At 44.4% G+C, this 25,199-nt stretch overlaps 1 protein-coding gene across 22 annotated transcripts in view; it reads right to left on the bottom strand.

Annotated features, from left to right (window-relative positions):
- Positions 1-24,910, bottom strand: part of GPHN (gephyrin) — a 615,912-nt gene extending 591,002 nt beyond the window's left edge. For 21 of the 22 annotated variants that reach the window (XM_063948129.1, XM_063948127.1, XM_063948133.1 and 18 more), the window contains exon 1: positions 24,709-24,787. In XM_063948129.1, coding sequence (XP_063804199.1) covers positions 24,709-24,772 — 64 coding nt within the window. In that variant the 5' untranslated portion in view covers positions 24,773-24,787. Of the gene's footprint in view, positions 1-24,708 lie in introns of all 22 variants that reach the window. The other variant, XM_063948135.1, reaches the window with a different exon arrangement.
- Positions 24,911-25,199: the final 289 nt, after the last annotated feature.

The following is a 25,199-nucleotide window of genomic DNA, read 5'->3' as shown; positions in this document are numbered from 1 at the left end:
TAGACATGAATTAGCTCAACAGGGTCAAAAGTTCGACATGTAAAAGGTTGACAGTTCAAAAGGTCGACATGACGACACACATTGTTTTGTATTTTTTTATTATGTTTTGGGGGTGGGTTTTTTTCTTCAACTTTCTCATATTTTACCATCCACGTGGACTACGATTGGGAATAGCAACCTGTGCAGAGCGCAGCGGTAGTGGAGCGAGGCACCTTGCCCGAGGCACGGAACACTAACGGTGCTAGTTTGTGGCAGAAAATTGACAAAACACCCCAAAAAAAACCATCAAAATTTTATCTACCTTTTTGTGTCGATCATTTCTATGTTGACTTTTTGACCCTGTCGACCTATTCTACAGATGGAGCCACGCAAAATCGCAGGCGGGGGCGCCTGTGCCCAGGCACGCCAGCAAGCTCAGAGAGGCGTCCCATTCACTTTGAATGGGGCGCGTGCACGTCTACGACGCACGCATGTCCCATTCATTCCTGGGAGTCCACCTCGCCGGGCGCACTCAGTCGCAGATGGAGCCATGATTAGCGTGGCTCCATCTGTATGTCAAACTTTTGACCCTATCAACTTAATGCATGTCGACCATTAGTGATAGACCTATTGACTATAGACCTTTTTTTACTGTATGGATGCACACTAGCAGCTATTTCTATTTCGATTCTCAGTCTTGTTTTATGCCCAATTTTATTGGTTTTAAGTGACATGGTACATATGTTGTTTAGTGAATAAATTATTTTTATGCTTTAATTCATCCACGTTTGGTTATTAATATTGGAGAAACTTCTATAGCGCCAGTACATTCTTTCCTTTTTTTACTGTAGATCTAATAATCCACACCCGCAAAGGCGGCACCAGTAGTAGTGTTCACTCTAGGCTGTTTTAGCAGGGCGCCGCGCCCTGCCCGTTTTTTAGCAGGCAAAACCCGCCCTGCCCCTTTTGCGGCGCCCTGCTAGAACAGCCGCCCGCTTCCTGCCCTCCCGGCGTGTATAGATGCCGTGCGCATGCGCGCGGCATCCATTCACGCATTGGGAGAGGGCTGGGGGAAGCCCAGCACCGACGGAGGTGCTGGGCACGCCCCCAACAGTGACGTCGCCGGCCACAGACGCTCTCTATAGTAGCGTCTGTAGGCCGCACCGCCCCCTAAAATGACGTAGGTGTGGCCACGCCCCCTAATTTGCGTGGCCACGCCCCCATTTCGGCCGCGCGCGTCACTCCTAGAGTGAACACTAAGTAAATGATAGAAATGTGGCAAGTACTACAAGTGACCATTAGCAATTTGCTGGAGTGTAATTAAAGTGCTCTCATTACAATTTCAGAATTTCAATTACAAAAAAGTGAAAGTATTTTATAGTAATAAATAATTTCAAATTACAAAATGACCAGTAGGAAAAACTTATTTTTAAATTACTGTACAGTGCAAATTTAATTTGTTTACTTCTAAACTGTTATTTAGGATCAATTAACAATTGTTGTTCCAGGTAGTTGCATGCAAAATAACAATGTAATAAATATCCCCCCTGAAAGACTATAGGGTAATATATGCATTTAACTAAACATGGTACAAATCCATCATAAATTATAAAACGAGTCGTTTATGTCATTTACAGAGTCTACATAATCGGAGTTTAAATAAAAGTGAGTACACAAACCCTTGCTTGCATGTGCACTTTATTTCAATAAAGTTGTATTTAGAATAAAAAAATGAAGGAAAAAAAAAACCAGTGGGCTACATGTGGTTCTCCTGACCTGGATGTTTTCCCCTCTTTGGTTCCCTTACCAGTGACTGGGTGAGCGAGCACAGAGATATCCTCCCACCAGGGCCGAAACTAGGGGGGGGGGCTAGGGGGGCAGGCGACCTGGGCGCCGGATTGGAGGGGGCGCCGAGACCCCCTAACACCCTCTCTTTATTCTTTGTACTTTCAAACCCCCTTCTCCCTCCTCCCGAGCTGGGCACTCGGGAGGAGGGAGAAGGGGGAGCCGCGCAGACGAGGAGGGAGAGGCGGCTGAAGAGCGGCGAGAACCGCTTCAAATGTAAGTCAGCCCCTCTCCCTCCCTCTCTCTCTCTCTCTCTCTCTCTCTCCCTCTCTCTCTCTCTCTCTCCCTCCCTCTCTCTCCCCACCACCTGCCGGAATGTGTAAAATGGGGACCTGTCTGCCGCAATGTGTAAGATGGGGACACTTTTTCCTGCCGCAATGTGTAAAATGGGGACACTTTTTCCTGCCGCAATGTGTAAAATGGGGACACTTTTTCCTGCCGCAATGTGTAAAATGGGGACACTTGCCTGTCGTACTGTGTAAAATGGGGACACGTGCCTGCCGCAATGTGTAAAATGGGGACACTTTTTCCTGCCGCAATGTGTAAAATGGGGACACCTGTCTGCCGCAATGTGTAAAATGGGGTCACCTGTCTGCCGCAATGTGTAAAATGGGGACACTTGCCTGTCGTACTGTGTAAAATGGGGACACGTGTCTGCCGCAATGTGTAAAATGGGGACACTTGCCAGCGTACTGTGTAAAATGGGGACACGTGCCTGCCGCAATGTGTAAAATGGGGACACTTTTTCCTGCCGCAATGTGTAAAATGGGGACACCTGTCTGCCGCAATGTGTAAAATGGGGTCACCTGTCTGCCGCAATGTGTAAAATGGGGACACTTGTCTGTCGTACTGTGTAAAATGGGGACACTTTTTCCTGGATATGAAATTTATGTTAGAAAAGGCAAACTTTTTTTTTTTGGGGGGGGGTGTCAAATGACTACCTTGCCCCGGGTGACAAAAATCCTAGTTTCGGCCCTGCTCCCACTTGCTGACTAGGCAAGCATACATTAATCCCTTCATGCTCTGATATCAACTGTGACCCGACGCATTTCTGCAAAAGTAATGTGTGGCTGCCTGTGGGACTAACGGATGTTAATGGAGGACCTGACAAAATCTGTTGTCATTATTGTTACAGAAAATACGGTTGTATTAAGCTTAATAAACAGTACTACATATGTGTCCTTATACATCTGTCCCTTTTGTGCTATAAGGCAAGACGCTTGGTGCGATTATTGTGCTGTGACCTTTTTGCAACTTTTTCTTCAGTTTTCTTAGTTCACATATAGGGGGTCATTCAGATCTGATCGCTGCTGTGCGTTTACACTCAGCGGGCAATCAGGTCATAACTGCGCACACGTATGCACCGCAATGGGCACGCGTGTCGAACAACAACAACAATGGGCATCACTGGTCAGCGACGGGATGGTGCAAAAAATCTGTTTGCACCGGCGTTCGCAAGGTGATTGACAGGAGAAGGCCGTTTGTGGGTGGCAACTGACCGTGTACTGGGAGTGTTCGGAAAAACAATAGTGTGCCCAAGTGTTTTCAGGGAGGGTGTCTGACGTCAGCTCCGGCCCCTGACTGCACAAAGTGGATTTTAGCAGCTTGGCGTACACAAAGCATCGCACACTTGCACTCCTCCCCCCCAGTAGGCGGCAACTATCTGAACGCAGGACTGCAAAATTCGCAGCCCAGCGATCAGATCTGAATGACCCCCATAGTGTAATAGGATTTGATTAGTTGTTTTGTTGCAAAGAAATTGGTATAAAGTCGCAGATTAAGCATAACGATGTCTTCTGTCCGTCTAAAATAGATTATGAACTTTTTCCTCAATTTCACTTATACTCTACTGGATATTTATCATGGCTAAGTTGGAAATGACATGGCTCTCTAAACAGGGCTATTTGGTGTGATATGGAGATTGGTGTATGGAAACACATCTGTACTGTAAATGCAGACAAAACAACACTATGGAAGAGGTTCTACCAAGACCTATATAGAGGAGCAAGGCAATCAATTAGTGTTTACAGGTAATGTGAGTATTTTCACATCAGGGTGCAAGGATAACACAGGTGATGAATCAGGGAAACTGACACAATAGGGGGAAGTACAGGGGGAAGTACTAATATGACTGCTGATGGCTTGCTTCACTGATAGTGGCAGCTCTTTGGATCTCATATTGAGAGTCGACAGCAACAGATTCCAAATGCAAATGTCACACCTGGAATCTACTCCAGACCTTTTACCTGCTTAATGGATGATGAAATAACGAGGGAATAGCCCACTCCTGTCCATGAAATAGCTTTTGAGTCAATTGTCCCATAACTTTTGGTCCCTTAAAAAGTGGGAGGCACATATAGAAACCGTTGTAATTCCTACACCGTTCACCTGATTTGGATGTAAATACCCTCAAATTAAAGTGGAAAGTCTGCAGTTAAAGCACATCTTGTTTGTTTAATTTCAAATCCATTCTGGTGGTGTATAGAGCCCAAAATATGAGAATTGTGTGGATGTCTCAATATTTATGGACTTGACTGTATAATGACTGTTGCAGCAGCCAGCGTAATATGAATGGGTGGCACTGGTTTTCGCTTGCATACACATGGACCCACGCATTAGTTTAATGGATACTAGCATTAGTATAAGGTAGTAGTAAAGCATACTTTGCAGCTGCCTGTAACTACAACCACTTTGTGTGCAACTCAGACTTAGCCCCAATAAACTATAAAAAGGAGCACAGGCGGATTTTACCTAAAGGCTGCAAGACTACAGTCCACTCCCCCAGTAAAATATGCCACCCGCAGGGAATGCCTAGCAGTGGCTTCCCGTTGGAAGCAGTCCCTGCTAATCATTGTCAGACAGGTGGTCCCGGGGGAAGTGTTTTCACCCCCTGGGACTGGCAGTCCAGACTGTGATACCAGAGTCAAGTCAGGTACAAACTGGGGCAATATTGGCCAGATATGTTGTTTTAGGGTGAATCGGAAGCATCAAATCGGGCATATCGCTCAGTGTGTATGTCCAATATGCGGATGTCCGAGGTCACTAGCGACGTCGTCAGGTTTGATGTGCTGCTCATCAAACCTAGCGATAAAGTTAGTGACTGCAGCATGTGAAATGAAGGAAGGAGCAATACAGTATGTCAATCCACCCTTTCTTACATTGTTCAATGTGTACCCAGGATCCAATATGTTGGCCCGAAGGGCATTAAAATGTACAGGTACAAAATGTACAGGTACACAGTTACAGTGTATACACAACTTAAGTGCTTCCCATGGGAAGCCACTCCCCTATTAAAGTAGCCCTATCTGGATTCAAGGGGCTGCGGCCAATGCAGTCCCTAGAAATCAGCCTGTTTTCTAGCAGTGCAGGACTTAAGCCCTTATTCTTTTCCCACCGGACTTACGGCCTGCCTCCCGGCGACATCAGGAAGAGCAGGGAGCCGGGAGGAGATCAGCCTGAGACATGATGCAGAACCCCCAGCCAGACAGATAAGAAGCATAACATATCTGTAATTCCTGTCAAATGCAATTAAATGGAATAAAGAATATTGAAAAAAAAGGAGTGGAATGCAATTTAAACACAAGTAAAAGTGCAACTTGCTTCTATAGACAAAACTAAATATAACTTTCTGTGAGAGTTCCGAAAGTTGGTTAGTTATATTAAAATTAGCTTCATTATGAAGACCACAACACACTGAAAACTAATCCAGAGAGAGTTTACTGACCAACCAAGAGAAGCAGATGAGATTCTTTTAACATTTTTCAGTACAACTCAGAGAATGGCAATATATCACAAAGAAATATTGAGGATATAGCATCTGTGAAATGGTCTAGAACAGGTCATCAACCGATACGGAGCATCTGTATGGTATATAGGCACTTCATAGGGTGGATACCATTACAACCATGGCAACTTTGATAGGTACTGTAAAAACTCTCCATGGGACAGCAACAGCTTCACAACAATCTGCACTTTGGGTAAAATACTCTTCTTCAACGTCTATAAAACGTGTCAAATGGAGAGCCCAACAGATGGGGCAAGTTACAGATAAAATGTGCTGCAGTCTGCAAGGGAGAAGATTTTATTCCAGAAAGACAGTGACCTAAAATATACAGTAAAAGCCTCTTTGTAGTGGCTCAAAAACACACACACACACACACAAATAGATAAAAAATAAAAATATTAATATGATTCTGTAGTCATCCAGTCAAAGGCCAAAGAATCTCGGGAATGATTAGAAAATTACTGTTCACTAATGGTCCCCATCAACTTGATGCAACTCCAACTCTCTCTGCACAGGTTATATTTGCCCCCACCTGCACTGCACATGGTTTTGCCCATCTGCTAACACATTTGCTGCTACGATCAACTCTGAATTACCCCCTATGTGCACTGCAGGTGTGGCAGATATAACATTTGCAGAGAGAGTTAGATTTGGGTGGGTTATATTGTTTCTGTGCAGGGTAAATACTGTCTGCTTTATTTTTACACTGCAATTTAGATTTCAGTTTGAACACACCCCACCCAAATCTAACTCTCTCTGCACATGTTATATCTGCCCCACCCCTGCAGTGCACATGGTTATGCCCAACTGCTAACATATTTGCTGCTGCGATCAGGTCTGAATTAGGCCCACAGTCCCTATTTGTAAGAGAGGACACATACAGTATCAGTGTATCTCACCCACATATTGAGAGATCGGGTTTCGAGGCCAATCCATTTTCTAGCAATTAGTTGACAGGCTTCAGAGAGACACTCTTGTAATGCCAGGAGTAGGGTGGCCAAACGCGAGCCATTTTTCAATCCCCGATATCGGGATTGAAAAATGGTCAATCCCAGGATTCCCGGGATTGGCTTTTCCGTATGTGTTCACCCCTCTCGCTCCACACCGCCCCACTCCTCCCACCCAGCACACATAACTCACCATACAATGGGGGCGGGAGGGTGAGAGACATCCTTCTGTCTTGGCGGCGGTCCGTGGCGGGTGACGGCGGACGGCTGACTGCGCAGTGTGACCTGTGACTGCACGTCACTCTGTGCAGGGGGAGCCGGGCAGCGTCTGAGAGTTCTGAGGATGCTCAACGCTGCCCGGCTTCAAAAAAACAAAGGGCTGCATGATCCCTCAATCCCCGGGATTGGAGCTTCCAATCCCAAGATTGAATCACAGACGAGTTTTGGCCTAAATCCCAGGATCCCCCTGATCCCGGGATTTGCCACCCTAGTCAGGAGAGTATGGGAGGCAGTATACCTCATAAATGTAAGCCAAGACAGAACACACTTATTTACAACGAAATACATGCAACCTTCTTCTCCGCATCTAAATCAGACAAAATGAACAAAAAATATGCTAAACTGCACTTAATGTGTGGGGGGAACATAGGGTAGACCTAGTTTACGCTCTCTTTCAGTCCTAACTTAAGGAGTTGTGCCATTTGCCTCTATGCCCATTCGTGGTGCAGTTGCCACTCATGCTTTGCCACTGTGCAAACGATGTTCAGAATTGCGATTGTTGCATACAAAATCGCGATGATATGAGAAAACCACTATAAAGCACTTGGTGGAGGCTGGGAGGTGACCAAAATTAAATGAAAAAAAGAGGCTGTGCTCTAAATCAGACCCATAGTTTCAGATCATCTGCTCTCTCAAATGTATATTATTCACTAGCATCATCTCCAAATGATATGTTGCTCACTAGAATGCTCTCCAGGCTGTACGTCATTCCCTAGAATGCTCTCCAAGCTGTATGTCATTCACTAGAATGCTCTCCACGCAGTACGTCATTCACTAGAATGCTCTCCAGGCTGTATGTCATTCACTAGAATGCTCTCCCCGCTGTATGTAATTCACTAGAATGCTCTCCAGGCTGTATGTCATTCACTAGAATGCTCTCCAGGCTGTATGTCATTCACTAGAATGCTCTCCAGGCTGTATGTCATTCACTAGAATGCTCTCCACGCGTTATGTCATTCACTAGAATACTCTCCAGGCTGTGTGTCATGGATTAGAATGCTCTCCAAGCTGTATGTTATGGACTAGAATACTCCCCAGGCTGTATGTCATTCACTAGAATGCTCTCCAGGCTGTATGTCATTCACTAGAAAGCTCCCCAGGGTGAAAGTCATTCACTAGAATGCTCTCCAGGCTATAGATCATTCAAATTGCTAGGGATCAACTAAATGATGTTACCCTGGAAAATGCATTTAAAACCGTTGTTGAAGTTATTTATTCATTCATTTATTAACAATTTCTTATACAGCACAGCAAATTCTGTTGAGCTTTACAATTGGAAACAAAAGTGACAAAATAAAACAAAACATTTGGAAACAACACCGATCAAATAAAATATTTGGAAATGACACTGATAAAACAAAACTGGGTCATAACAGGCAATGATAGAGGTACAGTATGAAGGCCCTGCTCACAATCTATAGGGAAGTAGGCATTGATATATCAAGTACAGGTGTTATTTATTGCATAATGGTCCACCAAATTGTAAAGATACTTGGTTGGGTGTATGATATGGTCACACAGCAATTCTGGCCTGGGGTCAGTAGATGGGAAAGTGAAGACAGAGAAAATATGTGAGGATATGTGTGGACTCTACAGTGTGGATGTAATCAGATAGGAGAGTTTATTAAGATTATGTGGGTGGTTCCAGAATTTGATAAGCTTGCCTGAAGAGGTGAGTTTTCAGGGAACGCTTGAAGGTTTGGAGACTAGACAAGAGTCTTATTGTGCGTGGGAAGGCATTCCACAGAGTAGGTGCAGCCCAAAGAAAGTCCCGCCGTCATGAATGGAAGCGATTAATGAGTGTAGATGCGAGACATCGATCTTGCGAAGAGGACGAGTTGGGAGATATTTTCAGAAGTTAATGGTATAGTGAAAGCTGCCAGGCTGGCAGAAAGTGACCCATATTTGTTGTTAAAGAGAAATATGTTGTATAGAGCGTGGCTTGTTGAAGTGAAAAATATTGATCAATTATTGATACCACAGGTACTGATGCAACCTTATACATATAGCCTCAATACGCAACTCAGGGCAAGATGTCTGGCATGAGTGAGCCGCCAGGTTCCATGCAACTCTGTTAATGTGGGGCGTCTTTTTATTTGCCGAAAACGGGTCTTATTCACAATGTGACTAAGATGCACAAAGAGATTGTTTTAATTATTTTGCTACAGTATATGACACTTGTATATAGTGTGTGACTGAGTCTGTATATGGAGCAGAACAGAACTTGTAATGGAAAAAAGCTGTGGCTGCTAAATTGTAGCACCTCGTATTCAGATTCAGAGACTCAGTCGCATACAGATATACAAGTGTCATATATCTACTAAATCAGCACAAACTCCTCATGCATCCTAGTCATGAATAAGATGCATTTTTGGCAAACCCTAGAAGATTCTCACCCGACCAGGCGTGCCAAGAGGATCTTTTTGGCGTGTCTATAGCAAATATGTATGAGGACATATCTGTACATGGTCCTTTAATATTGAAAGTTGCACACACAGAAACCTTTGATGTGGACATTTGGGAGAAAAGAAAACCCTAGAAATACTGTTACTATGGTTTTACTGGCCAGGAATACAAGTGGCAATTAAAAGGCAGCGAGGTGGAAAGCGCAAAGAAAATATGTGTAGTGTTAGTGTACTAAAGGCTTGGCATGAGGGAAACCCTGAGGCTGCAATCATAACCATTAAAACAGAGTACTGTGAGATGCCCAATAAGTCCTCTTGGACACCGCATCTGAGGCAACAGGTGGTAAAAATTGACATTTTTTTTCTCCTGTTCTTTGGCATACTACTCATAAAGAGCACAGTATAGTCGCATTCCCTGGAGTGATAAACAACAGCCCTACCATAGACCCAAAACTAGGCAGAGTACGGTATAGCAGAAAGTTGAAAATTTTTCTGTGGTAGTCTGCAGATTTATGTTAAAGACAGGGTTAATGCCTTACATATCCCTGCACACAGACCACAGATACACAGGTGGACCACATGGGTGTGATTATTTAGCTAGTGAATGCTTGGGAGGAGGTTTAAGTAACCGCTCTTGTGTTGAGGGACAGAATTTATTTATTTTTATTTTTTCTTATTTAAATTCAAAATTGGATGCAAGGGCTGCCATTTTTTGCAGGCAAAATCCTGCTCACAATTGAATATGCCTGTATGAGTTACATTTATCTCCAATTTTTTATTTTTTCTATGCTTTCTTTTCATTGAGACAGTAAACAGAGTACATTTCAATAAAAACTTTATAAATAGGGGTGTTTTAAAACTTTTGACCAACAGTGTATGAATGGGTCCAGACACGTTGCAGATACAAGAGAGTTGAATTGATGGCTACAATACACATGGCAATTTGGACGCATGTTTCCTAAGAGGCCTTCACAGACTTCTAGTTTTTTGATAGTCTTGCCTACACTCACCTCAGATGCTTTCTTTCCTTATACAACCAGCCGGAGCCACTTTAGTCAGCAATCATTTCCCAACACTTCACAGAGACTGCACTGCTGGAGATGGTTAATGACTTGATCGGTGCTAAATCTAAAGACCATAACTCACCTCTATTCTCCTAGATCTCTCTGCTGCATTTGACACTGTTGACCACTCACACCTCATACAAACACTACATACATTGCCCTATCCTGGTTCTAACCTTAATCCTCAAAACACTATTCACCTTATTTTTCTGGAGTCATCTACTCATTTACTAGGATTCAGTCCGAGGTCCTCTGCTCGTCTCTATCTATACCTCTTCCATTTCAACACAAACAGACTCTGTGGATTTCAATATCATCACTGTATTGATGAAACACACATTTACCTATCCTCTCCTAATCTCTTCCCATCTGCGTTGGCCCACATTACTGGATGTCTCGCTGACATTTCTTCTGAGAAGTCCTCTCGCCACCTCAAACTCGAATTTTCAAAAACCCAGCTAATAATATTCCCTCAAACCAGCAGAAGCTACTGTACCTTCCCGACCTCTCTCTCTCTCTCTGTTGACAATAAAGCAGTCAAGCTCACTGTAAAGGTGTCATATCATTCTTACATCAAAATGGTATATAATCCATGTACTGAGATTTGAATATCAATGTGGTTGCAACAAACAATATGACAATTCCAATTCAAGGGTGACACCTAAATACAAGACAATACAAAAACTTTAATGCATCCATTAATTATCTCCTGCACTGGCTATTGCAATCCCTCCTTTCCGGTCTTGGTTATGGATCAAAGGGTTGACAGTCAGAAGGTCGACACCAAATGATCGATACGCACAATGTCGACACATGAAAAGGTCAACATAAATTTTTTATGTTTTTTTTGGTGTTAATATTTCCCTTCCAACACATGGACCCCCAATTAGTTGACCATGTCCCCTTGCCATGCTTCGGTTACCATTCTGAACTGCAGTCCGCGTGGGTAAAGTACAGTATGAAAAAAAATCCCCAAAACTCATGTCGACCATATGATGTGTAGACCACTGTCATGATGACTATTTGAACCTGTTGTAAGGTTCATTCTAGCACCCTGCACCTTTCAAATCCTGTGCAGTTCCTCTTTCCTGCCTGGGATTTTGCTCTCTGCTCTGGTGCTTCTCAGCACACACAGGTCTGTATCACAGCACTAAGTAACAGATCAGAGTGTGCTAAGAAGCACCACAGCAGAGAGCGACACCCCAGGCGGGAAAGAGGAATTGCACAGATTTTGAAAGGTGCAGGGTGCTAGAATGAACACTACTGTTGACCAGGTGGACCATATGCATGTCAACTCATTGCTAGTCCACCTTTTAACTGTGGAACCTATTATCTGGATAACGCTCTTAACTATTCTTTCACTCCTAAGATCTATTTTCATGAACAACGACTAATTTTCCTAGATAACATTCACCTACAGCTGCTCTGCGAGTTAGTAATTAGTACAGTATATTAACTAGTAGACAATAAGTTTGCAGTGAGAGGATTATTAGGATCCAACCTTAGTAATTTTACCTGTATTTTAAGGACTCAAATATAAAACACTTGAACAAACATTCAAGGCCATAAACAAAACCGTACCAATACTCATCAATTCACTTTATCCATATTCAGTTATAAGCATTTTTTGGGCTACATATACAATGTGGAAAACCCTTCCAGACAAAATCATTCTTCTAAACCCGAAATCTTAAAGCATGGACCCACAAAGCAGATGTCTTGGCAAGCTGACTGACACATCTGCATATTAATTGTGAGTGTTCTAACCCATCTCCATCCCCCAACAGCTCCTACCACACATTGGGGCAGACCAACAAGAGAAGAGGACAAATGCGCTGGAAACAGTATGCTGGGTCCATTTACTAGTTCTGCAATATGTGGCAAAGATCCTTATGTCTCAAACTCCTATGATCCCATAAATTGTGAGCCGAGCATTCTTACGTATTTGTCTATCTGTGAAACCCAGTCTTGTTCTATCACTGAGTGGGTTTCAATTTGTAAAGTCAATCAGTGCTATATGGATAAATGCTAATAATAGATAATAATAATAATAATAATAATAATATTATATAGTGAACGGTATTGTCATGAATATAAGTTGGTCAGACACCAAGCCGCTAAGGATGGATCCTCATAATCCTCTCACTGCAAACTTATTGTCTACTAGTTATTATACTAATTACTGATCATGTTTTATTATTATTTGTTAAAATCCCCCAACTGTATTTTAATAATTAGATCATTTGTAGACAACTTTAAAGTAATTAAAAGTTAATTATAAAGAAAAAAACTAGACTGTCACAAAGATTATGTGCAGACAGAATTTTGGTCCCATCTGAAAGAGATTAAGAACTACATACACATCTGCATAATATGAAGGCAGAATAAAAGAATATTGTAATGACTTTCAAGTCATAGAGTCAGGCATAAAACAACTTCCCCTCTTCCCCAAAAAGGGTACATAAGCCTTATGTTGATTGTACATAACGAAAAATATCAGACTGTTACTAAAGTAGATGGCAGCAACCTTCAAACAGCCAGAGGTTTAAGATGCCAGTCCTCATAAATTCACAGCGTATAGGGAAAAACTTGCTTAATAACTCACTCAGACATGTGCCTAACACCACCAAATGTAATTGTGGCTGCCAGTTAGTAGACTTGGGTGGGGGGAATCTAATTGCCACACTGTACGACAGCCTGATCTCACACAAAAGTGTTCACTGCTGAATAGTATAGCAAGCATTTTTGTAGAAATCTGGCATTCAGCCGAATGAAGGGTGCGAGATGGGGTACCATAGCCAGCTTGGTGGAGCTTCGGCATAAACAGCTCATGCACTCAGGTGCATCTATGCACTAAAGCAGGGGTGGGGAACCTTTTTTCTACCAAGGGCCATTTGGATATTTATAAAATCCTTCGGGGGCCATACAAAAATTCTCAACTTAAAAAATTACCCTGCCCCCCAGTAAGTCTGCCCCTTAGAGGTACTGTGAGCGCGTGCGCCCCAAAAATGGGTGTGGCCAATTAAAATGGGACGTGATACACATATGCCCCCAATAGTGCAGTGCCAGATCCACAATTGCCCCCACAGTGCCAGATCCACAATTGCCCCCACAGTGCCAGGTATACAAATGCCCCCACAGTGCCAGATCCACAAATGCCCACAGTGCCAGATCCACAAATGCCCCCACAGTGCCAGATCCACAAATGCCCCCACAGTGCCAGATCCACAAATGCCCCCACAGTGCCAGGTATACAAATGCCCCCACAATGCCTGGTATACAAATGCCCCCACAGTGTCAGGTATACAAATGCCGCCACAGTGTCAGGTATATAAATGCCCCCCACAGTGCCAGGTATACAAATGCCCCCACAGTGCCCCCCCCCCCCCCCCCCCCACTGTGCTGCTTACCACTGCTGCTCCATCCGGCGGCGTGTCAGGGGGTCAGGAAATGGAGGAGATCGCGGCTATGTCGGGCGGCAGCATGTAGGACTTCAAACCAGCCGCCGGTTTGTGAGCCAATCAGAGCTCGCCGACCGGCAGCGGCAGCTCCTGATTGGCTGCCGGTCCGCGAGCTCTGATTGGCTCACGAACCGGCGGCTGGTTTGAAGTCCTACACGCCGCCCGACATAGCCGCGCTCTCCTCCCTGTCCTGACAGCTGAGACACGCTGCCGCCGGACTGAGCGGCGGTGTGTCTCACCGACACAAGCGGGTGGGCCGGAGCTAACGGCTTTGCGGGTCTTATACGGCTCGCGGGCCGGAGGTTCCCCAACCCTGCACTAAATGTTTTTGCAATAGACCATAAACGTACGATCAAAATATCAGATTATCTAAATACCACTAAAAAGCGGCATTTATTTTATGAAACGGATTGTCCATTCTTTCTCAGTCCGTCCTGAAATTAATTCATGTATAGACACTCACCAGTGCATGCCAATGCTCCAGCCGGACGAGCGGGAAACACTGATGGCATTTACCAGTGCTTGACATGGTGTTGTTAGACAGACGTTGGCTTTAGTTATTTATTTATTTATTACCAGTTATTTATATAGCGCACACATATTCCGCTGCGCTTTACAGAGAATATTTGCCCATTCACGTCAGTCCCTGCCCCAGTGGAGCTTACAATCTATATTCCCTATCACATGTACACGAGCACACATTCATACTAGGGTTAATTTTGTTGGGAGACAATTAACCTAGCAGTATATTTTTGGATTGCGGGAGGAAACCGGAGTACCCGAAGGAAACCCACGCAAGTATGGGGAGAATATACAAACTCTGCACAGTTGGGGCAAATCTTTTCTTCTTTGAGTTTATTACGCAACATCACTACAACACATTGACACTCCCATTTCTGTTTTGAAGCCAATTTACATCGGTATCAATTGCTGGAAGGCGTTGAAAATGACAAATAACGATTGCGGGTATTATGCTACAGACATACCCCGCTATGACATGACACATCTGTGTGCTCTAGATGAAGGGCAATGTATGCGTAATTAAAAAGATCAATACACATGTATAATGGATATATACTGTATAAAAAAACCTGCTTTAATTAAATGGGTGAAAATTAAAGCTACACAAATTAATAATGGATCCGCCACGTATTGAACCAATCAAATTGTTTGCAAGTAAAACAGCATTAGCATATTTGAATATATTGGAAGATGACACGGTACATTGCAGTGACCTATTCATCTTCTACAAGAAGGACAGAAATGTTATATATGGAAATAGTCACTATTAGCTTCTGTACTCGCTCTCCTCTGAGCGCTGTAAAGTAACCTGTAAAAAGGCGATCCAACTTTCAGTTGGTAACTTTCACTTTCAGAGTCCTATGTCTATTTGGTTTTCAACTTTTGTGGTTGCTTCCGTAACTGATGAAATAAAAGGTCATTCAGCCATTTCAAGTTTTGTGGCAACATTACAGTCAATGGGGGTAATTCTGAGTTGATCGCAGCAGCAAGTTTGTTAGCAGTAGGGCAAAACCATGTGCACTGCAGGGGGGGGGGGGGGGGTTAGATATAACATGTGCAGAGAGAGTTAGATTTGGGTGGGTTATTTTGTTTCTGTGCAGGGTAAATACTGGCTGCTCTATTTTTACACTGCAATTTAGATTTCAGTTTGAATACACCCCACCCAAATCTAACTCTCTCTGCACATGTTATATTTGTTTCCCCTGCAGTGCACATGGTTTTGCCGAACTGCTAACAAATTTCCTGCTGCGAACAACTCAGAATTAGGCCCAATATTCGAACCATTGTATGGAACATAGATTGAGGGGGGGGGGGGGAAACAGTAAGGGTATTATAAAGTAGCATTATATTAAACAGTATACGTTCAAGATACTGGCTATTAGAATCCCAATACCAGCCAGAACACAGATGCTGGAATCCCAAACAGGTCAACATCCCGACGCTGAAATTCCAACAGCCGGAATCCCGAAGGTAAGTATAGCCAGGAGGGTTAGGGCTTGGCTGCAGAGGGGTGGTGGGTTCAGTTAGCCGCCACCTGTGGGGGTTAGGGGTAGGCTGCGGGGAGGGGCGGTTAGGGTTGGGCATCAATGGGGTGGGGGGGTTCGGGATAGGGTTCAGAAAGAGCGGGAATTATGTTTAAGCACTAAGGGAGGGTTAAGGTTAGGCTGCAGTAAGGAGGGGGTTAGAGTTAGGGGGTGGGGAGAGGGATGAGTTAGAATACTTACCTCACCCGTTTCAGGATCGTGACCATCGGGATGCAGGCGTCAGTATTGTGTCATGCATACCAATCCCTTTACTATTGCACAGGCCTAGAAAACTGTATGAACTTTATTATATAACAAAGTATGTTTCACACATTTTCATATTTTTTATTATTAAACATGGTGACAATAGCGCTATGCAAGGAAAGGTTCTCACAACCTACCGAACCAGGCAAAATAACACCACGCTGACTAAAACAAGACTGTAACCCGACCCAAGAGGTTTGGTCAAGTTATGGGATGGTGAAGCAAAGCAAAGCAAGTATCACACCATTTTTGTGAGTCTTCTGAGAACACTGTTCCATCAGAGTCTACTTATACAGTATGTAATTATACATAAGCAGGGTAAAGCAGTGTGTCAGCTATTACAGTTTGTTTTGTTTCGTAACTACAATAAAGAACTATGGGGGTCATTCCGAGTTGATCGTAGCTGTGCTAAATTTAGCACAGCTACGATCATCTTCCCTGACATGCGGGGGGGACGCCCAGCACAGGGCTATCCCGCCCCGCATGTCAGTCCGGCCCCCGCACAAATACAAAAGCATCGCACAGCAGCAATGCTTTTGTATGTGTGGAGTAACTCCCGGCCAGCGCAGCTCCTGTGGCTGGCCGGGAGTTGATCGTCGCTGCCACTGGCCGCAGCGGCTGCGTGAGACGTCACGCAGCCGCCGCGGCCCGCCCCCAACGGTCCAGCCACGCATGCGTTGGCCGGACCACGCCCCCTAAACAGCGGCTTAACGCCGCCGTCCAGCCCCCTCCCGCCCTGCGACCGCCTCTGCCTGTCAATCAGGCGGAGGCAATCGCTACTGAATGACGGCCTTCGGCCGTCCGGCATGTGCCGACGCACTGCGGTGCCGGCACATGCGCAATTCCGACCCGATCACTGCGCTGCGATAAACTGCAGCGAGCGATCGGGTCAGAATGACCCCCTATATACATGAGACACAGCAGGGGTTCTGACAGAAGCTTTTTAGTTGCTGCAAACATGAGTAACTCTGGTCCCTGATTCAAGTTTAGTGTGAGGAATATCCCTGAGTATTTTCTACTACAGCGGTGGCCAACCAGTGGCTCTTGAGCCTCATGAGGCTCTTTATTAATGTGGCTCCCAACACTCTAAATCAAGTGACCACAACAGATACAGAAACCGCTGCACTCCAGCCAGACACGCAGCTGCACTACAGGGACTGAAAATTGAAGGAGCCAGATACTAGAGGCGAGACACCCACTGGCAAACAGAGAACACATTAGGGGCAGCAGCAATGGCACGACTTGGTGGGGGAACTTTAGTGACACATGAGGGTGGGCTAGAGTGACACAAGGCGGAGCTGGCTGGAGTGACACAGGAGGGTCCTGGCAGGAGTGATGCATGGAGGAGCTGACTGGAGTGATGAAGGAGGGTGCTGGAAGTAGTGACACATGGGAAAGCTGGCTGGAGTGACATAGGAGCGTGGTAGCAGGAATGACACATGGGAGAGCTAGCTGGAGTGACATAGGAGCGTGGTAGCAGGAATGACACATGGGAGAGCTAGCTGGAGTGACATGGGGGGTGCTGGCAGGAGTGACATAGGAGGGTGCTAGCAGGAGTGTCACATGGGGAGCTGGCTGGAGTGACATAGGAGGGTGCTAGCAGGAGTGACATGGGAAAGCTGGCTGGAGTGACACAGGAGGGTGCTAGCAGGAGTGACACATGGGAGAGCTAGCTGGAGTGTGATGGCGGTGCTGGCAGGAGTGACATAGGAGGGTGCTAGCAGGAGTGTCACATGGGGAGCTGGCTGGAGTGACATAGGAGGGTGCTAGCAGGAGTGACACATGGGAAAGCTGGCTGGAGTGACACAGGAGGGTGGTAGCAGGAGTGACACATGGGAGAGCTAGCTGGAGTGTGATGGCGGTGCTGGCAGGAGTGACATAGGAGGGTGCTAGCAGGAGTGTCACATGGGGAGCTGGCAGGAGTGACATAGGAGGGTGCTAGCAGGAGTGTCACATGGGGAGCTGGCTGGAGTGACATAGGAGGGTGCTAGCAGGAGTGTCACATGGGGAGCTGGCAGGAGTGACATAGGAGGGTGCTAGCAGGAGTGTCACATGGGGAGCTGGCTGGAGTGACATAGGAGGGTGCTAGCAGGAGTGTCACATGGGGAGCTGGCTGGAGTGACATAGGAGGGTGCTAGCAGGAGTGTCACATGGGGAGCTGGCAGGAGTGACATAGGAGGGTGCTAGCAGGAGTGTCACATGGGGAGCTGGCTGGAGTGACATAGGAGGGTGCTAGCAGGAGTGTCACATGGGGAGCTGGCAGGAGTGACATAGGAGGGTGCTAGCAGGAGTGTCACATGGGGAGCTGGCTGGAGTGACATAGGAGGGTGCTAGCAGGAGTGTCACATGGGGAGCTGGCTGGAGTGACATAGGAGGGTGCTAGCAGGAGTGTCACATGGGGAGCTGGCTGGAGTGACATAGGAGGGTGCTAGCAGGAGTGTCACATGGGGAGCTGGCAGGAGTGACATAGGAGGGTGCTAGCAGGAGTGTCACATGGGGAGCTGGCTGGAGTGACATAGGAGGGTGCTAGCAGGAGTGTCACATGGGGAGCTGGCTGGAGTGACACATGGGGGAACTTAAGTGTATTATGTGAATCTGGCTTTTTCAATTATTTTATGTGAAAGTGGCTTTTCAATGGATCTGACTTTAACTTTTTTTATTTTATGTCGTTCTGGCTTTTCCAATGTATTTTATACCAGGGGCGTGGTCTAGCAGGCACAAGGCCACATTCCATTTTTGCATGCGCGCTTTCGGCTCGATGTCGGCTCTTTGACATACCTAACAAGGTTTTGGGCTCTTTGTCATTGACTGGTTGGCCGCCCCTGCTCTACTACATCACATATACATCCATTATAAGTGTCGGCCTAAGTACAGCCGAATACAAGTATTTGGAGGGTAGGGATAGAACATGTCTGTCTCCAGGTCACGGTCTGGAAGCTGAGTAAGGGGTTGGAGGGGAGGAGCTTATATACCCTAAACGTTTAACTCATTAAGTGCTAGCTCCTCAATCTTCACTAAACCCCATGGTCAAAAAGTGTCCCTCAGATGAAGGAAAGAGAATGTATGCACTATTAACCTTTCGTTCGGCTAAAGCATAATATATTGTCAGCACTATTCTGTTTACTTTATGTCAATGTACATGCATGAACCTACCTAATACTTTTCATGCTTCTTATGCCCAAATAGACTGGGTTTAGACAAGCAAAATGTCTAAACCCTGACTAAAATACTTGGCACGACGTGAAAAGTGCCACTTGGGTGCCAAAACGGGACACTTTTCTCACAATTCTGCTGGTCTGCGAGCAGAAATCATACCAGAAACAATTGAATAACTCCCGTCTGGCATGGGGAGCGGCGAAAAACAACTGAATTCCACCCTATATGTCAATCACTCACACAAATCATTTACCAAATTGTCATTTCAAAGAACAACCCTGTGAAGAATGTGAGTATTGACAACATTCTATTCAATTAAAAGTGATGGGCGCGAGCTGCCATTGTTTGCAGCCACAAATATCATAGATTTTCCTTTGCAGTCCACAGATGTTCGCAGGGAAATCAGCAATGTGCACATCTGCTTACATCACCCAGAATACAATAACCTGTAAGCGTGCAAATCTAGGTGGTAACCAGGACTACTTACATCGCACTTTGGAGCCAAAGCATATCCCAGTAACCTGTGTGAGGGCTCGGCTTAAGTATGCAAGAACAGTCATATGGTTCTCAGAGGCTGTGTACAACATTTAAGACTCTAAATATCCAATTATGTTCAACAAATATATTCTTGGTTTATAGTTTTGTCACATTAGAGGAACAAAATCACTTTCCTCATTACAAACTCAATGGGGAGCCCATGATTGGACACACAGTTACGTATAGGGGGCCATCTATACTCCGTCCCACGGCATCTAGACCTCAACCTGCATGTTAAATGGATCCCATCTCAGACCATCTCTGTATAGACAATTATTTATATATGGACTGTTTACACTCGTTTGCAATTTAAACTCTGGGTTTAAATGTTAAAAGGAAAATTATACTGAAGAAAATAAAGAACATTGTTTCTAGATACACATGATTTATGACTGTCTTAAGGCCCATACACACTTGCCGAGAAAATGAGCGTAGTCCCCCATTTTCCCCCTTCCTGAGCGACGTCGCTCATTTTATCGGCAAGTGTGTATGCCACCAGCGACGATCGATGCGCGGCCCCGCGGGTCGGCAACGATCGTCGCTGTCGGCAGTGCATGCATGCTCGATCTGGACTGTCGTCCAGGAGCTGCATGCACGGCCAGCGGCTGCGTGACGTCACTGAGCGATATGAGCGGTTATATGGCTCAGTGTGTACGGGCGGCCACCGACCGCCCGGGATGGGAAACACTAGACGACGACGTTGTCTATTGTGTTTGGCCCTTTGAACAGAGGAAGTGAAGCTGCAACACTATCTCTTCTGTAATCCGGTCTGTTTGTAAACATGACTTTCTGCTAGACAAGTGTATAATCTTCAATGCAACCTGGCCCACCACTACAAGCATACACAATGGAAAATTTAATTTTAGTACCACGAAAAGGGCAAGCAATAGTCAGCACTGCGTATTAAACATATTTAATGAGCTACTCACCGTAAGTTGTATTTGAATCCATATATTTAACGTGATATATATAGATATAGGCACATACACTGCATACACACATATATATATATTTATATATTAGTGTTCACTCTAGAATTCAGGCAAGGCGCTGGACTGAGAGGGGCACAAGCGTGTGCGCACGCTTGACGAAAAGGGGGCATGGCCACGGAAAATAGGGGGCGTGGTCATTACGCATAATGAAAGTGGGCGGTTCAGCCCACAGGCGTTAAAAAAGGGGGTGTGGGCGGCCGGCGGCGTCACTGTTGGGCTTCCCCAAAGCTCTCTCACAGCATGAATGGATGCCGCGCGCATGTGCACGGCATCTTTGCACGCTGGGAGGGCAGGAAGCGGGCGGCTGTTTTAGCAGGGCGCCGCAGAAAGGGCAGGGTGGATTTTGCCCTTAAAAAAAAACGGACAGGGCGCGGCGCCCTGCTAAAACAGCCTAGCGTGAACACACACATATTATATATATATATATATATATATATACATACACATATATATATATATATATATATATATATCTAATACACCTGCAAAGTCTATTATTAAAGTATTTATACACTGCATACTGTATTTGTCATACATATACCAAGGATCATCATTTTTATTTTTATTTTCCCAGTAACAAAATACATACCCACACGCAAATAATTAGCAAAAAACTGTTAATTATTTTTAATTTAAATAAAATTTGTGGATTATTCCCATTTCATATATATCTTATAACCGCAATGTTCCTTTTTATCTCAAACGTCCACCACAAGCCCAGTATGGTGACACAGAGGTCAGGATACACTAGCTGTGAGTCACGATAGCTGATTATCCAATCAAGGCTCTACAGTGTGTGATTGTTTCTTTTACACATTTGTTTACAAAGGAATATTCATCAATGCAGCGCAAAATAACCAGTTAGGAAAGACTACACTCAATAAACGATTTTAATCAAAAATACGTGAATCGGGCATTATGTATAATGGAGTATTGTATTATTTAATGGACAATTGAGAATGAGTAAGACTATGCAATATGTCAGTGCAGTGGTCTAATAAATCAACTTGTGATTGATTTAAGAAAAAATACTTAGCAGCAAGACACTTATTCGGCTTAGACACTTTAAATAAAATGTGGAAAAGAAAAAAAATATGGTAATATGGTATTAATTGATTACAACCGCTATGTAAAAAAAAAAAAGACATTAACTTTTAAGAAAGTATTTCCCATACATCTGAAGCCCAATGATTAGCAAATAATCAAAAAGAAAGGAAATTAGGAGTTGGAAAGGCAACATAAACTGTACATATAACTTTCTCTCCATCATTCATCATCACAGAAATGAAATGATAAAATATCTAAAAAATAAATGCCTGGCTCTCTTGTACATTTATTTTATTGGCATCATTACTGATATAGATAGAAATAAGTAAAATAAAAGATGTGCTTGTACTCTGGCTTGTGTAGCTTCTACATGCAGTATCAATCAATGATACCAAAAACAAACACAATTTTATTAGCACATCCAAATCCAGCTGTGTATTCGGTCACAGGTTAGTACAGAGATTCATTTGCAATAATACATAGGAGGTCTAGGTGGGATGTAAGCAGTGGTGTGTTCCCTTTCCCATCACTGCTATTCAGCACTGCTGTGTAAGAACAGCTTCAAAAATAAAGGAGGGGGGAGTGATGGGGGAAGGGGGGGATTCCCAGAATATAAAGACATTTTCATTTCTTTTAGATATTCCTTCATAAAACACACAATGACGAAATGAACAAACAAAGATAGAAATTCCTTTATTTCAATCCTGCCATAAGTATATTTGTATGGGCTATAACTGATTAAGAGATGCACAGAGAGAGAGAGAGAGAGAGAGACCACCAATAAGGAAAGCACGGTCAACTGCAATATCTGCATTGTACACCATAAAAAAATCTGCATTTTAAAGCACATGAAAATATCGCAAGCTTTACAGATATTTATGGTGGTTGGATACATACAGATCCCTCCCCACCCCCTCCTTTTTCCCATAATAGATAACAATAGCATTTGCTATTTTGAATGGAATCCCCCTTACATTGCAGATTTTCTGCCATCAGCTTCTCAATAATATATCCAGATCCTTCATTTCAGGCTCCCTGCGTTTTGTACGTCACCAAGCTCGAAACTCCAATACCTCCCCATTTAAAAATAAATAAATAAATCACGAGCAGAAAAAAAAAAAAGAAAAAGAAAATGAGATCTAGAGGCAGAGAGGGAGGAAGGGAACGCATTTGCTTCTGATCTATATTAAAGGGACACTCATTCCAAACACACATCTGATACAAAGACACACTAGAGCTGTACCAACGCAGTGTAAATTACCGTCTACAGTACTCGCACGGCAAAGCATTATATACAAACAGAAATATATGTACAAATGGTCCATTGATGCCATACAGGTAAGCCCAAAGCTAGAATTACAAAACAAGGAGAATGCATTAAGGATAATCTATGCATACACATGAATCATGTTGCAGGGCCTTGGTGTCAATACAATCTATGGTCCGCTCTCCGTCAGAAATAGCCTTTTCTACATTTTCCTTACATGCACAATACAGATTGGCTGCTCCAAGTCCCCACTGCAATGTGCTGCTTGCAGCGGTGAAAGCTCAGGATCATGCTTTGCAAATGACTGCAATCCTTATCTAGTCTCCACCCGGAGTGTGTATAGATAGGTGAGCATGTGTGCACAAAATTCAGGCACATCATATATTCAGACGTAACCTCAGTAGCAGGATAAAAAAACATTATCAGCAATAGTGTAAGGTGCAAAATGCAAAAACTACTTACTCAATCTAATCAATATTGAAATCAAAGCCTATATGTCGGTGTGTGTACACATATACATTTGAGTGTATGTGTGTCTAAAATACACAGTATCAAATAATTGCAATGCAGTGATATTTATTCTGTGAAGTAGAAGTGTTACTTACATCTACGCATCACCAAAAAAAAAAAAGTGTGATGAAGACAGCAGGGCAAAGGAAAGAGAAATAAAACAGGATAATGTGATTTCACAATCGGGGGGGGGGGGGGGGGGGATATACGGATTAGGGTTTAATTACTAAACTGCCACACAACACAGTGAGATTACGTTGTATAAGGTTCCCCAGATCTACCTAGGAGAACATACAGCGGCTGTGCTTACAAGGCTGCACAAAATACAGATCAAGATACAGTCACAGCGCTGACAGGCTTAGCAATAGCATGTGAATTAAGGGGCTACACGGCTCAGAGCTACACTCTCCACTAAGACCATAGAGTACACATGACCAGAGACATAATAAAGAATTTATATAGAGAGAGAAAGATATAGAGATAGATAGATAGATAGATAGAGAGAGAGAGAGAGAGAGAGAGAGAGAGAGAGATAGATAGATAGATAGATAGATAGATAGATAGATATATGGTGCAGAAGGGGGGTAGGAAAATGAAACACTGCTAGTAATGATCAGGACATCTCTCTGACCCACACTGTACTAACCAATGTAACTATGCTAGGATTTTTAGATGAACAAATGACAATTGTTCTGCAAATGTACAGTGGTATGATAGATAGATAGATAGATAGATAGATAGATAGATAGATAGATAGATAGATAGATAATGCAGCACAGTGTGTGTGCACAAATATGAGATGGTGGTGTTACTATGTAATGGTGTGTGTGTGTGTGTGTGTGTGTGTGTGTGTGTGTGTATATATATAAAATCTTGCTGCTGCATTATAGTAATAATAACTCAGATACAGATACGTGACAGGTGTCCTTTGTGGGGTACATTGGGAGACAGTGGAGCCGGGGAGGGTGGTCTCTGGCCAGCCAGGTGCCATCTTGCAGTGCCAGGTTGCCGGCTGGAGCCCCCCACCACAGCCGCTGTCATTGCAATGGGCAGGGGGAGGGCAGAGCGCACACATACACACACACACATACAGCAGAGGGCCGGGAACCGGGCACCGGTGCGTTACCTGTCAGGACCCCGACACGTATTTGGTGGTCGTGATTGGTGAGGATCATGCCCTCGGCCGCCATCTTCCTTCTGCCGGAGCCGCTGTCACCGGCCGTTCACCGAGCAGCAGCAGCCTGGGCTGGGAGAGCGGGGAGCCAGGCGAGCGAGCCGAGCGCCGAGTACATCCAACCCGGCCGAGGGAAAGACGGAGAAACTGGGAGAGAGAGCGAGAGAGGAGGGGGAGGCAGCCAGGCGTGAGTAGCGCACGGCCGATACCATGGAGTGGGAAACGGGAATAATCCCTACAGCAGCTAGGAGGGATTCCTGTGTCAGTGTCACTGTGGCACTAGAGACGTTCAGGGACAGTGCATGCTGAACTGCTGGCTCACAGGACAGATACAGTATATCTATCTATATAACCATGTGTAGATAGATAGATAGATAGATAGATAGATAGACAATAAGTTTCTGGATGTGCAGTTTATAGGTAGTCACAATCTGACTGGCTGT

This window comes from Pseudophryne corroboree, chromosome 12 (genome assembly GCF_028390025.1).
Source record: "Pseudophryne corroboree isolate aPseCor3 chromosome 12, aPseCor3.hap2, whole genome shotgun sequence".
Taxonomy (NCBI): domain Eukaryota; kingdom Metazoa; phylum Chordata; class Amphibia; order Anura; family Myobatrachidae; genus Pseudophryne; species Pseudophryne corroboree.
This window is presented reverse-complemented; position numbering and strand designations above follow the sequence as displayed.